Source organism: Seriola aureovittata, chromosome 1 (genome assembly GCF_021018895.1).
Source record: "Seriola aureovittata isolate HTS-2021-v1 ecotype China chromosome 1, ASM2101889v1, whole genome shotgun sequence".
Lineage (NCBI taxonomy): Eukaryota > Metazoa > Chordata > Actinopteri > Carangiformes > Carangidae > Seriola > Seriola aureovittata.
In genome coordinates, this window is record NC_079364.1 from 5,257,740 (window position 1) to 5,273,602 (window position 15,863).

At 42.8% G+C, this 15,863-nt stretch overlaps 1 protein-coding gene across 1 annotated transcript; it reads right to left on the reverse strand.

Annotated features, from left to right (window-relative positions):
- Window positions 1–122: 122 nt before the first annotated feature.
- Window positions 123–15,644, reverse strand: jph3a (junctophilin 3a). Its single transcript, XM_056376436.1, has 5 exons — window positions 15,263–15,644; window positions 6,154–6,934; window positions 5,432–5,556; window positions 2,886–4,132; window positions 123–1,965 (listed from the first exon to the last, which is right to left on the reverse strand). The coding sequence occupies exons 1-5, from the start codon at window positions 15,642–15,644 to the stop codon at window positions 1,885–1,887; spliced, it is 2,616 nt and encodes an 871-aa protein (XP_056232411.1). The 3' UTR covers window positions 123–1,884.
- Between the last annotated feature and the right edge of the window lie 219 nt (window positions 15,645–15,863).

Consider the following 15,863-nt stretch of genomic DNA (forward strand, 5'->3'; position numbering starts at 1 on the left):
CGACCCTACCTTGAGCTGTCGTTTGCAGTCGTTGTACAAGTAGCTGTAGCTGTAGCTGTAGATTTCTTCACCACCTTTATGAAGTTAAGTCGTAGACAGCAGTAATAACCACACCAAACTCATTAATTTCAAACATTTCATTATTTTCTCCACATTAACTTCGAAACAACCTCATAAACCAAAGAGTAAGAAAGAGCATGCTCGGGCATGCAATGATGTCACAACATGATGATGCCACTGGGTGCGAAGTATAAAACATACAGTAGCAGAGAGTTTCTTTTTATATCATTCATAAACTCAGGACATTTTTCGGTATCCACTGAGAGTTAAAAGCTAGCGTTTATTTTACACTGCTCTCCATGTCTCACGTAGCCTTGTGTTGCTGGATAAAAGAGACGAGAGGGAGAAACTCACAAACTGACACCAGATTGAGCAGGCTAAACAAACATGCTGAAAAAAATCTCATCCGGCCCAAAAAGTGTCTGGAAATGACACCGTAGAAACCCCATTTTTCCCTTTTTGACTGGTCCAAAAGGGGGACTGGGAGAGAGAGACAAAACAGTGCATGCCATTTCAGGGTGAAGAGGAAGGTTTGTGTGTGGGGGGGTGGAGGGTCACCTTTCTTAATGTTGAAGGGTATTCCTCTCCTCTTAGCCTGCCCACATTGGGGTGTTTTATCCAGGGTCGGGTTTTAAATAAATTTGAGACGGAAAATGAATAAATACGAGGCACTCAGCATTCTCTCTGTCTTGCAAACTGCAAAAAGTAACAAACTTGAATAATAATGACACATACACATATATAGTAGAATTAGTGGTTATAACATAACAGTCTCTAGGCTGTACAAAGGGGCAAGGCTGAATCCTCCTCAGTATGTCAGCAGTTAAATTTGTTTTATGTGTTTTTTTTTGCGTGCGAATGTGTGTGTTTGTGTGGGTCGACATAAAATTTCACTTCACTCACAATAAAATTCAGGAAGTCCCTGGAGGATTTAGACTGATGGGTCTCGGCGTGTGTTGGTCGCTGGAGTTTGATCCACAAATCAAACGTGAATCTGATTTCGCTCAGATTCTGTGATTTGGTTGGATGCGAAGTGATTCCCAAATCTCTGCCAACAGGTGCGGTGACAAGAGGTGATAATCAGGATGGAGTGTGTCAGATGAAGACAGAACAGTGATGTTAAAGGGATAGAAAATGCACTTTTTAAAACCCCACACAGCCTCATGCAATGGTTGTGTGTGTTTATGTAGTTCGTAGTGGAAAAAAGAAAAGAATGACGGAGCCCTTTAAAATGGATCTACTCTTGCAGCATAGTTCTGTATGTAGCGCATAGTGCGAGGGAGGGGGGTTAGAGACTGGTGGAGTGGACTGAAAGGGGAAAGGGTTAAAAGGCAAATGAGGGGGGGGGGGGGGGGAGTTCAGGATGGAGTGTGTGTGCCATGCTCTTGGTTAGCATGTTCCTCATGATAACCAGGAAACAAGGGTTGCTATATTCTTGTCTAGAGTGATGGAAAAATGGGCAAAACTGCCTGTGCCATCTCCAGTCCGTATGTGATGGACACCCATGCATGTGTGTCCCGATACACCGCGCTAGTTTAAAGCTGCACTCTTTACCCTCCTGTGACTCTTATCCAATCACCTTTTTTTTTTTTTCTATGGTTGCAAGTTCAAAAAAAGCATTTTGAAAAGGAACGGTGCTCTCAGAGAAACTGAAATGGGCTTCAACAGAGGTGGAAAGACCAGTAGCAACAATAGAAAGGCTCTGCTGTGTCCGTCACTCGGGCTGCGGGCTCCAGTCGAATAGGCAGAATGTCCGTCTCGGTAAGTAATAATATCATATACTGTAATTATCAATAAGTCTTAGTAGATCATACCTGTATAAGCTTAAATAAAGAAGTGAATGAAAAGAATGGCTACTCCAATATTGAGTAAAATGACCATAACCACCAGAATAGAGCTGGAGCCCTGGGAGACAAGAGAGGAGAAAAGAAGCAGTTAGTGCAGTGCAGCTACAAGAAACACATATTACACCATATAAGAACAGATGGAAATCAAAAAGTGATCAATTATCAGTTGTTAATTTGATCCTATTTGTATATAAGTAACCTATACACTAACCAAACGTGATATTTCAGAAATGTGCAACTAGTGCAGCATCTCGACTTAGCGTGGAGCTGTCTGTGATGTGTCATGTGATGTGTCATGTGATGTCCCTCTGCTGCGGGTTGAGCGTTGACAGGAAGAGTGAAGAACATAATTTTTGCATTCAAATTTGTTGTAGGTATAATTTTTTAAATAATGATCCAGTGTGCTCGTAGGTATTGTATTTTCACATTAAAAGTCCTCCTGCCTTCAAATCGATAGGCTTTTAATGTGAAAAATCTGATGGCTTAACATTGACCAAGAAGAAGGAAAGTGGAACCACTGGGATTAATAGGTGATATTTCTGTTAAAAAGAAACACTGAGCAGCGGAGTGGTGAAAATGGAAATATATATCATGCTGAATTTACCATGTGAGCCATTGCACTAGCTTAATCCTCCCATACTCTGTTTTTCATTGTTTCTGCCTTCATTAGTGAAGAGCCATTAATTAAACACTAGATTTTATGTGAGAATTTTCTTTACATTAAGTTGACTACATCTCCTTTTTGCCTGAATTTGACTGATGCAAACAAAAGCTTTGTTTTAAACCTACAGATATGAGAGTGGTACCGATATCAGTCGCAGAAAGAAAACGTATTTCCCAAAATATTGCATTATTTCTTCATTGGCTGGTCGTTAGATTTACCACTCAGCAATTAAAAAAATCATGGGAAATGTGGATCCATGTTGCTATAAACAAACAGACAGATACGCTTTATCTGTCTTAAATGTAAGGACTCACTGAGTTTGATTTGAGGGTGAGATGCTCTCCTTCCTGCTCCAGAGTGATGGGCTGAGACTTTAGGGGTGGGGAGAGGGTGAGGTCCCTGTGCAGAGGCCACTCCTCCAGCTCTGCCCCCACATTCAGGTTGTCCAGCATCTGTACAGAGTCCATGGATCCCTCTCTAACCGGCCGAAGGCCTCGGGATCGCAGCCTGTTGTTTTTGGGGGCGGGGGACTCCTGGCCCAGCCCCCGAGATGTCTGTGAGTCCGGACACTGAAGCCTCATGTCAACCGTGTAGTCATTCATCCTCTCCTCGTCCTGCTCCGTGAGGCGTGAGTGGGCGGGGCTCCACCTAAGGGTGCTTTCAGCAGTCCAGCCCACCGTGAGGCCATCTAGCCTTTGGTCGATTACAGCATGCTCGTTAAGCTTGTGGTTGGAGGGGTTGTGCTGCTTTGGATGGTGGTTGGAGTAGACATGCTCTCGAGGGTTATAACTAGAAGAGACGTGGTCCTTTGCATTGTGATTAGAGGAGATATAATCTTGGGATTTGTGATTGGAAGAAGCATGCTCAGAAGTCTTGTGATTGGACATGTTATGTTCCAAGGCTTTGTGATTGGACAAAATGTGCACCTGCGGCTTGTAGTTGGAAGAGGCATGCTCACAGGCCTTGTGATTGGTTGAAGAATGATCCCATGTTTTGTGATTGGAGGATGAGTACTCCCTTGACTTGTGATTGGAAGAGGCATGCTTGGAGGGCTTTTGGTTGGACAGGGAGTGCTCCCACGCTCTGTAGGAGGAAGCGTGCTCCCGGGACTTGTGATTGGACAAGGATTTCTCCCGCGGTTTGTGGTTGGACAGAGGGGCTTGCTCGTGGCCGTTGATTTGGCCCTCCTGCTCTTCCAGAAGGGAAGGTGTGGTGGATCGGCTGCTGCCCCCTCGCTCCGGGTACATGTCATCAGTCCAATTGTTAGCCCCTCCCCTCGGCAGATCCACCCCCCGCCCCTCCACCAGCACCTGGATCTCAGCCCCGCCCTGATCATCCACGGCACTCTGGCGCATGAAGCAAGCATTTCTGGGGCGATGGGCGTGCTTGGGCGGGCTGTGGGGGGGCGAGGTGGGTACGCTCAGCACGGGGCTGAGATCAGGTGTTATTACAGGCGGCGTGGTGTCCGGAGTGCACAGCTCCGGACTGTCTGTTCCTGTGGAGATGACCTCATGGTCTTTGTCCTTGGCATCCTGGTGCTTGGGCCTCTGACATTCGAGCCCTATGAAAACAGTTGGAGAATAGCAGCAATGAAGCGACTTGGCACTGATCCACAGCCAGTCCATCAGACCTACAGTGTGTGTGTCAGTGTTATTAGCATGCAGAGTCACAAACGGAGAGAAAGCTGCATACAGACTGGATCTTGTACATGCAATCACTGTTGGCTTAGAGAGGATTATGGAAGTGAATAGACTTGATTTAGTTTGAATTCTCAAAGGCTAATCCTCTGTAGTTTGAAGTTTATTATGAGATCAAACACTGATCCTGGTACAGGATTGTAAATCCACATATTGTATATGTATTGTATTAATCTGTGAAAGGTCAAATACGTAAACATATTTTATGTGGATTTTAAATCAACATAGTGAGTTCACATCACATGCTGTTACAATCCAGGTCTCTGGGGGGAAATGAAGCACCATCACATGGATAGAAATTCAGCAATAAAATAATTTAGAGTGACAGTAGATCTTTAACAAATTTGAATATTCAACAAAGATGAAAATTAAAGGCCTGTGGGTCATGCCAAAAGAAAAATGAATGCTATGTATGTTTCTTAACGTAAGGTGCCTCTCATTGACAGAAACACCTAAAGGAGAACATTATTATACAAACAATATCATAGCTAATGACTTGTAGTACAAAGCCATCACTTTTGTTTCATCATTTACTTTTTCATTGTTGCATATATTTCATATAGGACTGTAATATAAACTTGCCCAACAACTACTGTATATTAGTGGATATCTTTAAAGCCACAGTAATCAGTATGTTAATGTTGATAAACTGACGGTCTTGCTCCTTGTGGTCGTTTTGCATTTCTATATAGTCATTTTGCATCTTTTTATGGTTGTTTTTCTGTTCTTTTACTCGTTTCCCACCTCTTTGTGATCGTTTTGACTTTTCATGAAGAAGTATTAACATTTCAAACAGAAGCTCCTGAACTGATGTGTGGCCCACTGGGCACAGGTCCAGGAACCCAAGGGTTCAAGGGTGCCTGGACCTGTGCCCAGTGGGCCCATTATGTAATCAATCCATTACATTGATTACATTATTAGTATATTATTATATTACCAGATTACCCATATTTTGAGGAACCTCAAGTAAATCCAGGTGCTTTCGTGCAGAACTTTGAAACTGTCATTCAGCAATTTAACTCTAAAAATGACAACACCAGTAACTGGTTATAAAAGACTTGCAGGTTTTATACGATGAACAAATGAAGAGACTGTTTACAATGAAACATGACATCCACCACAAAAGTCTGGCCTGGAATTAAAATTCTGTGTCTGCTACTCACCGTTCCCATAGATGTGGAAGGAGGGGGAGAGCTCTTTGGCAGCTATCCGGGCCAGTCGACACTCCTCCATGGCTTTCTGCGCCACGCCTTCAGCTGCCTCTGCCTTCCCCCGAGCGTGGCTCATCCTGAACAGGACAGGTAGACACAGTGCAGTCAAACAGGCTTTAAAGGTCTTTATTGATTCTGGAGTCATGTAAGTCCTATTTAGTGCTCATTTAAGCCAAATTCACTCTCTATATTTTTATGAAATCACATCCAGGAAACACGGGAATAGATATAGGAAAGATTATTAAAGCTAAGATATCCCATAATAGTCGCCATTTTTAAGCGTTGAATACTGACAAATTATTGCACCACTGGCTGTTAAATCCCCTGAAACCTTAGATTAAAACCTAAAGTTTTTTTCTTTAACACTGAATATCAATGACTAAATAACAACATCGTTAGGTTTTATTTGATCTGATATTTCTATTCAGCAAAGTGTGGGCGTGGTTTGATCAGATTTGATTGATTGTGATTATATTTTAATTTGCATGTTTCTAAATCCTGATTGGTGCACAGACATTTGTGACATAGCACTGCCCATTCCAAACCAGTGAGAAACACAGACACACAGTAATCTGTCATGTGAATAATCGAGGTTCATGAAGGACCTTGATGGTTTTAAGTAAAAAGCTGATGGAGAAAACATGTTTTCAGAGCCTTTAAAGGTAATCTCCTACCTTGACATGGCGATCTCTGCTTTCTGCTTGGCGATGTCTGCGGCCTTCTCAGCAGCCTCAACAGCTCTGTCCACCTTCTCTCTGATTTTACTGGCCCTCAGCGGAATCAGGTTCTTGCGTTTCCCACTCACCAGCACGTTCTGTTTGTACTTTCCTTCCTCCTTGGTGCCATCAGGGAAGGTGGTGCAGCCATACCCATGCCTCTTGTTCCCCGCCCATTCACCTGCATAATGCAGGCCATCTGAGCGTCGACTCACGCCCCAGCCGGCCCTCTGGTCGCTCCGCCACTCGCCAGCATACATCTCTGTGACAGTTGCGTCCACAGGGGCGCCCTGCTCACTCTCACTGGCGTTGGAGTGGATGTCAGATGCAGCAGAGCTGACGGTGCTCATGCCGGCCTCGCTGCAGAAGGAGCTCTGCTTGCTGAGCTGACTTGCCAGAGAGCTTTTGGACTCGGAGCGTCGCAGCTTCAGGCCGCTCAGGATGGACTGGCGGAAACGGCCTTTTCTCTTCCTCTGGCGTTCAGCTTCACTTGGAGCCGTCAGAGCGAACCCACCTCGGCCCACTGGGCTCCCGGCCAGCCCCGCCACCACACCGTCTGTGGGCGTGGTGGCATTGCCGTCCTCCAGCACAGCTGGGGGCCCGTGGCTGTGCTCAGAGCGGAGGGAGTTTATGGATGTTCGTAGAGGGAAGAGGATGACGGCCGCCATGCCGTACGGTACACTCTGCCGCACGCCATAGCCATGACGCATCCCACCCAGCCACTGGCCTTGGTAGGTTCCTGAAACATAAACATTGAAACTGAGGGTCTCAGAAAGAACAAGTGCTTATGGGAGTATTTTCACTGCTTTTTAGCCACGATAGGAACGTGCCGTAATGTGTGGCGGTCCGCTTCTATGGGCCAGCCTGAAATATTTCAACAACTGAAAAATGGATTGCCATGAAATTTTGTACAAACATTCATGGTCCCCACATGGTCCAGCACCACCATGAGGTTGAAATCTGTGGTTTTGAGTGAATTATCTCAACAGCTATTGACTTTTCCATTATACCTGCTAACCATTAGCATGTGAGCATTGTCATTGTGTGCATGTTAGCATGTTATTGTTAGCATTTATCTAAAGCAACACCTGTGCCTAAGTACAGCCTCACAGAGCCACTGATATGGCGTTGTTTCCATGATGTTGCTAACAACTATTTCCACCGTACCACTGTAATTTGAGAGTTAGAAGGTATGTGTAGCCCCAGCCAGCAGATATAAGTAACTCCGTTTGTCTCTCTGTCCCTGGAATTTCAAAGATTTAGTTGCACATGTGGCACAGCTGTAAAGGAGTCTTGTGGTTACAGGCGCAGGGCAAGTTTTGACTTGCCACATATCCCACCTTCTAATCCAGTGTCTGTCATTTTTCCTTAGTAATTCTCAAAGTGGCAGCATTATCAGAAATATTTTTCTGTATCTAGTTGCTGTAGCACTGGATTAAAGTGACAAGTTACAGCCTCAAAACTGGTTCATCTTTAAAAGCTCCACAAGTACGACTAAATGAAGGACTCTTGTATTCGACTATTCGACTGCACAGCTGTGTCTATGTTATATTACCAATGTCGTTTTTATGTCTTAATACACTGCTGCTAATTTGTATCCTTCTAGCAGCCCCAAAATGCCAGAAATTGTGTGCCAAGCAACAGATGTATTTATAATTCCTGTGTGTAAAGGTTTGTGTGGTAGCTACACAATGCCAGGAATAAAATCTTTGAAATATTTCAGTGCCAAACTGAGGCATATTGGTGCAGCATTAAGCTGTGAAAATAAATCAAAGAAACACTTGAAACAAACACAGAATAAAACCAGATATTTGGCATTTCCTAGACTGCAGAAAAGTACATGTGTACTTTCCAAAAACTGGCCAAGCAGTAATGTTTATAGAGTGAATCTTCATGCCTGAGCTTCTTAAGATTTGGCAGATTAGACTGAGGGGGTGTGTGGACGGCCAACCAACACTCTCCAGTGCAGGAAGAGAGTTTGCCAACAGTTCGACAGTTTCTAAAACATAAAGAGAAGGGGCTTGTTACTCTAAAATCCTCCTTGTGAATCTTCTTCAAAACTTCTGAAAATGTCCTCTTATCGACACAAATTTAAATCCCTCACCCATGGAGGCTCCCTCCCTCCTGTTCATCTACACCACTGAAAAATAAACTGAAGTTAACACCCAGACCTCCCGGAAGGAGCAGAGCTCCCTCGAGAAACTTCAAAACAAAGCAGGTCTGCTGTAGGGAGAGGTCAACATCGTACACCCTCCATCCTCTCCTCAAATCCCTGAGGTGGTCAGAACAAGAGATGAAGCAGATCCAGAGTCTCATGTTTCTGGGCAGGAAACCCGACAGCCTCCTGTTCTACTCGTGGCTTGTCAGTTTCATTTAGAGGAGAGCTCGGCGGCAGACGTTCCCGCTGACAAAGCTGCAGAGTTTCATGTCATGAAAGGCATTTAACAGCTGTCTACATTTCCTTCATATAATCTGGGCTCAGCCTCAGTGTGTCCCTACACGACCGCCTCACTCATCTAAATCAAACCAGGGCTCTCAGTGAATTGATTAGTCTGTAAACTGTCAGAAAACAGTGAAAATGTCCATTAGAGTTTGGAAATTAATCATCAGTTATTTTGATAATTGGTTAATTGTCACTTTTCAAGCAAAAACACCAAATATAGCAATCTGTCAGAAATTGGTTTTAATTTTACAGTACAGTCACATTCAGACTTTTTTGTGCTTCATATTGATTGACAAATCATCACTTTGAGCTCTAATCCTGCACCTTGAGTCAATGTTATAACTAAGTGCCAGTTGCTGAACATGCTACATGCTTTTAGCCTATTGTCTGTTTCCTATGGTGCCAAGCCGTGTCAAGGAGAGAACAAAAACAACTCATTTGTGCACACAAATGTGTCATAATCAGTGTGAACATATCATTTACAATGTTAATAATGTCAACATTAAAAGCAAAAATCCAATCTAATCAAAACTGCATTAAACTCAAGCGGCTCATTTAGATTTGATTGTCATGCCTGGACACTCATTTTTACCTCATGAAAACAGCACAAATACAGGGTTTTGGCTACTTGAGGGCAGCGGAACAAACTGTAAATATCACCTTAACCTAATGCCTAAATTATGTTGAAAGTGATATCAAACAGTTGCTTTTTTACACATCCAGCAAACACAGAGAAAGATGTTAATTCATTTGGAGTCATGTCTCTGGCCACCTGATGAATGTTAGTTCAGTATTCCCTCTCTTTTAGCTCTGTTTTTGGTCTCTACCGGCTCCTGAGGGACAAGTCTGGCTTTCTAGCTGCGAAATGCTCCACTGTGTTCACCCTGTCTCCTAGAAATTACATATATATACAGCTAAACTGCAACAGCAAATACATTTAGAAGAAAATGTCATTACAACCATGTTATGTTTTCTATAAACGTAATGTGGATATGTTGTTGGTTGCATATTTGGCAAATGGCAAATATGTTGATTCTGAGTTCAGTAAAGTGGCTCCAGCAGTATTAATCTGTTTTATGGTCCTGTTTAGAATCTCACAGCAGAAAGATCCTGGTCTGTTTTAATACAGAACAAGTTCACAGTGACTTCAGACGCAACATGTTTATTTACATTTAATAAAAACCACAATCTTCCTGTAACTATAACCAAACTTCTTTTGTTGCCTAAACCACAGACAGGACTGTGGTTGTGAGTACTGGTCTCTAGTGTGACAGTTGTGCGTTCTGTACAACCACCATCCACCCGGACCACCTCTTTGCACATGCACTGCCATTAATAAATGATAGACTGGTGCAGTTGGTGAACACTTTAGATCCTTTTCTCTGGAAACAGCTGCCTGGTGTTACTGTAAACAAGGCCATGAGAGAGGTGAGAGTGAACCAGGACAGTCAAATAATGGGCTGTAAAACCAAAACTATGAGCTAAAAGCAGCTAAAATGCTGAGGGGAACTGCACAGTTGGGTGATAATTGTCTGTGAGTTTGTCATGATGACCATTATAATTATTCATACAAAAGTTAGTTTGACATGTAACAACAGCTTAATATTCTTGTCATGTGAATAAGTTCATTTAACATCAGACCAAGTAAATGTTGAATGTTAAATAGGAACCACACACTCTCCAAATTACACTCAACCAAAATGAATGGTTCTGACAAAGCCTGATGACTACAGCACAATAATGATTAGCATTGAATTAGCACCGAACACAAATAAATCAGTTTCACAATCACAGATATTTCATGTTGCCTCACCTTGCCAGGCAGGTTTGTGTTTATGCTTGACATGTGGCTAAATGTTAGTGACATTACTGATAGTTCTGCTCTGTTGGAGGGTTGAGACACACAGGTTTGTAATAGTATAATTACAGCTTCTAGATGAATGTGGTGATTACTTTCTTGGAAATCCATCCACACATTCGTGGATGGTTGACAGGCTCTGCAGTGTCTTTCAGAGTCTGTTCTGTTTGTTTCAGAACATGATGAACTTCACACAGGTTGTAGGTCTGTTTCAGAGTGAACCAGTTTAAGAATAAACAGATACTCCTCAGTTCAAAGACTTAATCTTGAGTGAAGCAGCTTTAGAGACAGTGAGACTTGCTGCTTGGTGAGACACAGCTGTGAGGAGAAAACTATTTCATTACTGGGTCATTACAGGGGTTTGTGCTATTTGCTGCAGCAGTGAACTGACATTTATACTGATCTTTACTATAAACCTCAAAATGTTAATTAATATTTCCAAGGTTATTCTGTTTTTTACAAAATGAATTTTTCTGTTGGGGTGCTTTGTATGTAAGTTCTCAGATCTTTTACATAAGTCAAAGCAGAAATACCACAATGTCAAAGTCCTGTATTGAAAAGTAAAAGTACATACATATTAGCATCAAAATATACCTGTAGTACCAAAGTACCTTAAGTGCTTAATATGCATAATGGACCATTTCATAATATTGTATTATAATATATTATTATTAATTGTTAATGCAGCCCTAACCCTTCCCTCTGAAGGGTAGTGGAGTAGAAGTATAAAGTAGAATTAAATAGAAATACACAAAAATAAAGAAATAGGCAAAAGTTACAGAAATAGTGACTTTTTAAAGTGTTTTGGAATCATGAGATTTCTAATGAATAAAACAGATTGTGGATGGAATCCAATGGCAATCACAAGCCCATCCACAACGTTTAGAGGGTAGAGCTGAGATCTTATAAACCTTTTGCAAGATTAATTGGAACCTTCATGTTAGTTAAAAGTGGTGAATTCGATGTTTATACTCCAACCACAGTACACCATGAACGTCAGTATGTGTAGTATGTAGTAAATACTCTGAAGTACATCAAGTAAAACTGTATGTGGTCATTCCTGGAGCTGTCCGTGGTGCTGAAACCGATAGACAGACCCAGTATCTTTCAACTTTTAAAACACACCGTCCCACCTGTCGGACTGTACTTCAGGTGTGTTTTGGTCTTTACCAGACTCATTCTGAAAGCAACCTCAACAAATTATACATCGATTGAAAATTTAAAATCTCCTGATTATTTTAGTATCCACATATCACTGCAACAGCGGTTGACACAGAATTGGTTCAGACTTGTGGCTGTGGCTTTAAAGTGCTTTGGAGCACATTTTGTTTTATTTTATTTTTCCAACTGTGAGCAGCTCCTCCATTTCCTTTGTACCATAGCATTCTGGGATTTTCAACTGTATTTCAACTACACAAAAAAACAACACAAATTTTTTATACTATTTTATATACTTTGTCACGTTTTCAGTGTGCAAGGCTGGGCATCATCTTCACTGTGTTATTTGTTTGTGTTGAAATATGCATCTAAACAATCTCAACTGAAATGATAACGACCTTAAAGCAGTTTGAAGAGATTTCCTAGCCACTTGGGGGCAGCACAACAAGCTGTGAAATAAACACTGACATATTATCACCTAATAAAGTTGTCATGGAGAGTGTGTTAGTTACCATTTAAGGTGACACCTGCATTATTACCTAATCTTGAAGCCAAAACTTTGTCAAATTTAATTTTCAAATCTCTTTACTAATTTATATTGTGCATCCCCGGCCCTGGTAACATGAACACACTACATACATACTACACACAATTAGTATGTAGTCAGGAACTGGGTCACACACTAGCTGTGTCCTAACTGTGCTTCATACTAACTCTAAGCAGGTTTTGAACATGTAATGCTTTCACATAAAAGGTTATCACATTAAGTAAACTCTGAGCAGTCAGAATACAGAATAAAAACACAGTTTTTGAATGTGCTGTTGATGGGCACTATTCTCCCACATCGGAATTGAGAGAAAATAGAGGGGCTACTCACAGCTGCAAAACATCAATATAAACTGCAGATTCTGGTAAAACCGACCCTGGGAAACAAAACATGTCATGTCGGAAATCTAGGCTTTCTCTTTGTTAACTTTCTTTCGCATTCGTCTTCTAAAATCTCAGTTTGACTGATGTTTATTGGTTGCTGGTATTACGTCATTTCCTGTTAGTAAAAAATTGTAAGGGACAATGGCTGTGTTGTTTACTAACGGCAAAAACTGTGTTCTATAGAGATAAGTGTACAGTATATATATATAAATACTGCATACGGTCTTTGTAGCCTCGAACTTGGGCACAGCTACTGTCTCCAGATGGCGCTGTCTATGGTGCTGAAACCAAACCTTGTAGTTCTACTGACTCTACTCAGATCTCAAATGTTTAATTTTTTGGGGTTATTCTTTTATTTATTTTTGAATTCACTCTCTCTGTCCTAGCTCTTTGTTATTTTTCATTTTAATTACTGACAAATATTTTTCTTAATGTTTTTAAGGCTCCAGAAACTCTAATAATGGGATTTTCCACAGTGGTGGAAAGTAACTCAGTACATTTACTCATGTGAAGCTCATAAGTACAGGTATTGGAGTACTTGTTCTTAACATGGGTATTTCAATTTTCTGCAGCTTTGTACTTCCACTCCACTAGATTTCAGAGGGAAACATTGTACTTATTTCACTAGCCTACTTTTGACGAATGCAGTTAATTTGCAGATGGAGATTTGACCTAAAACAGATTATGATCAGTTTATAAAATACAACACAGTGTTAAAAATTAAAGTGTGATCCAACTTTGGATAAAAATAAATGAGAAAATAAAAACTGTGCAATTGCAGCTCCAGTCAACTTTCTCAGTTGGTATTGTTAAAATAAACCAAAATAAACAATTTGAAGCCCATTCATTCATTCAAATAAAATGTGAAAAAATATGATTTTTAGGATTAAAACGAGCAGCTACAACAGTAAAATGAAGCATTGATGCATCAATATTGTTAATATTATTATTATTATTATTATTATTATTATTAATAGTCACAAGGAACATTTTACTTTTAGTTTTGATACTTCATGCATAATTTGATGATGACAGTTTAGTACTGTCACTTAAGTGAGTTTTTGAAAGTAGAACTCTTAGTATTTTTACTCCGTTGTGTTGGTACTTTTAATTCTCACTATCTTCCACCACTGATTTACTGTTTGAGGATCAGGAGCTGTCCGCGGTGCTGAAACCAAATCGGGAACGTCTCGCGCTTGGCAGACCTGTATATAGGTGCACGAGGCTTTGTGTGGCCTATGATATGCATTTATTATTAGTCTGTTATCGTTTTTAATAAGCACGCGTTCTGTTGACAGACCGATCTCGTGTGTGCGCTTGAGAAAAGCAGCATCCTGCTCATTTTGTCGTTGTGGAAAATGTGTCAGCTCGTGCGTGCTATATTCATCTGTCGGCGGTCTTCCACGTGAGCGGAAGCGGGAGCTGAGCAGTCGCGTGACGCAGTCCTTTTTTATGTTTCCCTCTCCTGTTGTTTTTATTTTCTGTCTTTTTACAGTTGCGTGTTAAAACAGCAGGTGTAAGGATGTAGCCTTAATGCTCGCGCTGGGAGGCCTCCACCCGCCGGTAAACAACCTCCACCTTCGATGCAGCACCGACGCACACCCGTGTGTTCATTCCCGCTGCATCACTTATTGACCTCGCTCTCCATCTCCATCATCCGGGTCCTGCGCGTTGCTCGGAGGCGGACGGTGCGGCCGTCCGTTATCAAACGGCCTAGATTACAAGCCCCCGAAGTCATTAAAAAAAAAACAAAGACTGACAGAAACGAGAACCAATCAGAGAGCAGAAGAGCCGCGAACTGGTCTCTAGTGGCACGCTGACCTGCTGTCTCCCGTTACCATGGAGACCTCACAGCACAGAGGGTGAGATGCAGAGAGGGAGGGGGTGGGGGTGTTTTTATAAACCTTGTGTCTCCAAACAGGAGTGATGAGAATTCAACATGGTTTAATTTCTAATATTAGACACACACGTCCTCCTTTTAACGCCCGCAGCCTGTGACTGTTGTTTTCTGCTCATCTAATGATAAAGGCTGGTCAGTGGGCCACTGTGAAGGTGATCTATCCCTGTGACAGCCCACCTACTGTGGACATGTGGACAGGTGGACATGGATGGAGGCCCCCACCCCTCCTACACTGGACCAGACTGGAAGAGACACAAAATGTAGACAAACAACATTGTGTTTCCGGTCGTTTTGTGTCCCTTTCAAGTCAGTGGAAAAGCAGCAGCCGAACTTCAGTATTTACTTCACACTGTAGATGAAGAGAGGCTTTCTGACTCCTGCCACAGCAGATCGGCACTCCCCTGCACAGATATTATACTAAATGCTACAGCACACTATACAAAATATGGCCCCCCAGGGACCCTCTGACCCCTCAGGCCCCTGGGCCTGTGCCCCGTAATTCAATCCATGGCTGTGGATGTGACCTACATGTTATTTATGTAGTCTACATCGGAGATTTGTTACAGTAAGCAAGTCGCTCCACTTTCAGCCTGAAAATCAGTTTGTGGAACGAGTAGAGATGTTTTATTCAGAGAAGTCGAACATGGCTAAACCTGGTCTCTACACTGGTGCTTGGTGTGAAAGCAGAGGCACTGGGACGATGCTGGGGGGGTAAAGTGGCTCTGACAGGTGAGATTTCCTTTTGTGTGTTGCAGAAAATCAGTTTTAGCAGACTTACCTCCGTCGGAGTAGGTTTCAGTGCCGTATCCATCCTGCAGACCGTTGCTCCACGTCCCCTCGTACCGGGCCCCGCTGGCCGTGCTCTCCAGCTGCCCATAACGGCCTTTGAACCCCTGCGTCCACTCCCCTCTGTACTCCCACCGGCCCTTGCTCTCCACTCCGATGCCATGCCGCTTGCCCTGCGCCCAGGTGCCTTGATAGCTGTTCCCACTGGGCCACGTGTACACGCCCAGGACCTCGAAGCCATGGCTCCAGGCCCCCGCGTACTCACCCTGACCCTGGGGCCCCGTGCAGACCCCTCGGCCATGGGCCTTACCCTGCTCCCACCCCCCGCAGTACGACCCCCCATCATCAAAGTCAAACCTGCCTCCAGTGGACATGCATGAAACAGGTTTAGGCAAATCCTTAGAATGTCAAGAAAAAGAAAAAACAAGGGCCTGGTTCACTCAGAAGGAGTAAGGAGGGAGGAGGCCTCGTTTGAATCAGGTAGCATGGAGGTGCAGGGCCTCGACTCTCCTTCTCCCGTCAGTTTAGGATGTAAAACACTCGCTCCTCGGTTTAAAAACAGCACAACACGGCCCAAAGAGCATCACCTTACG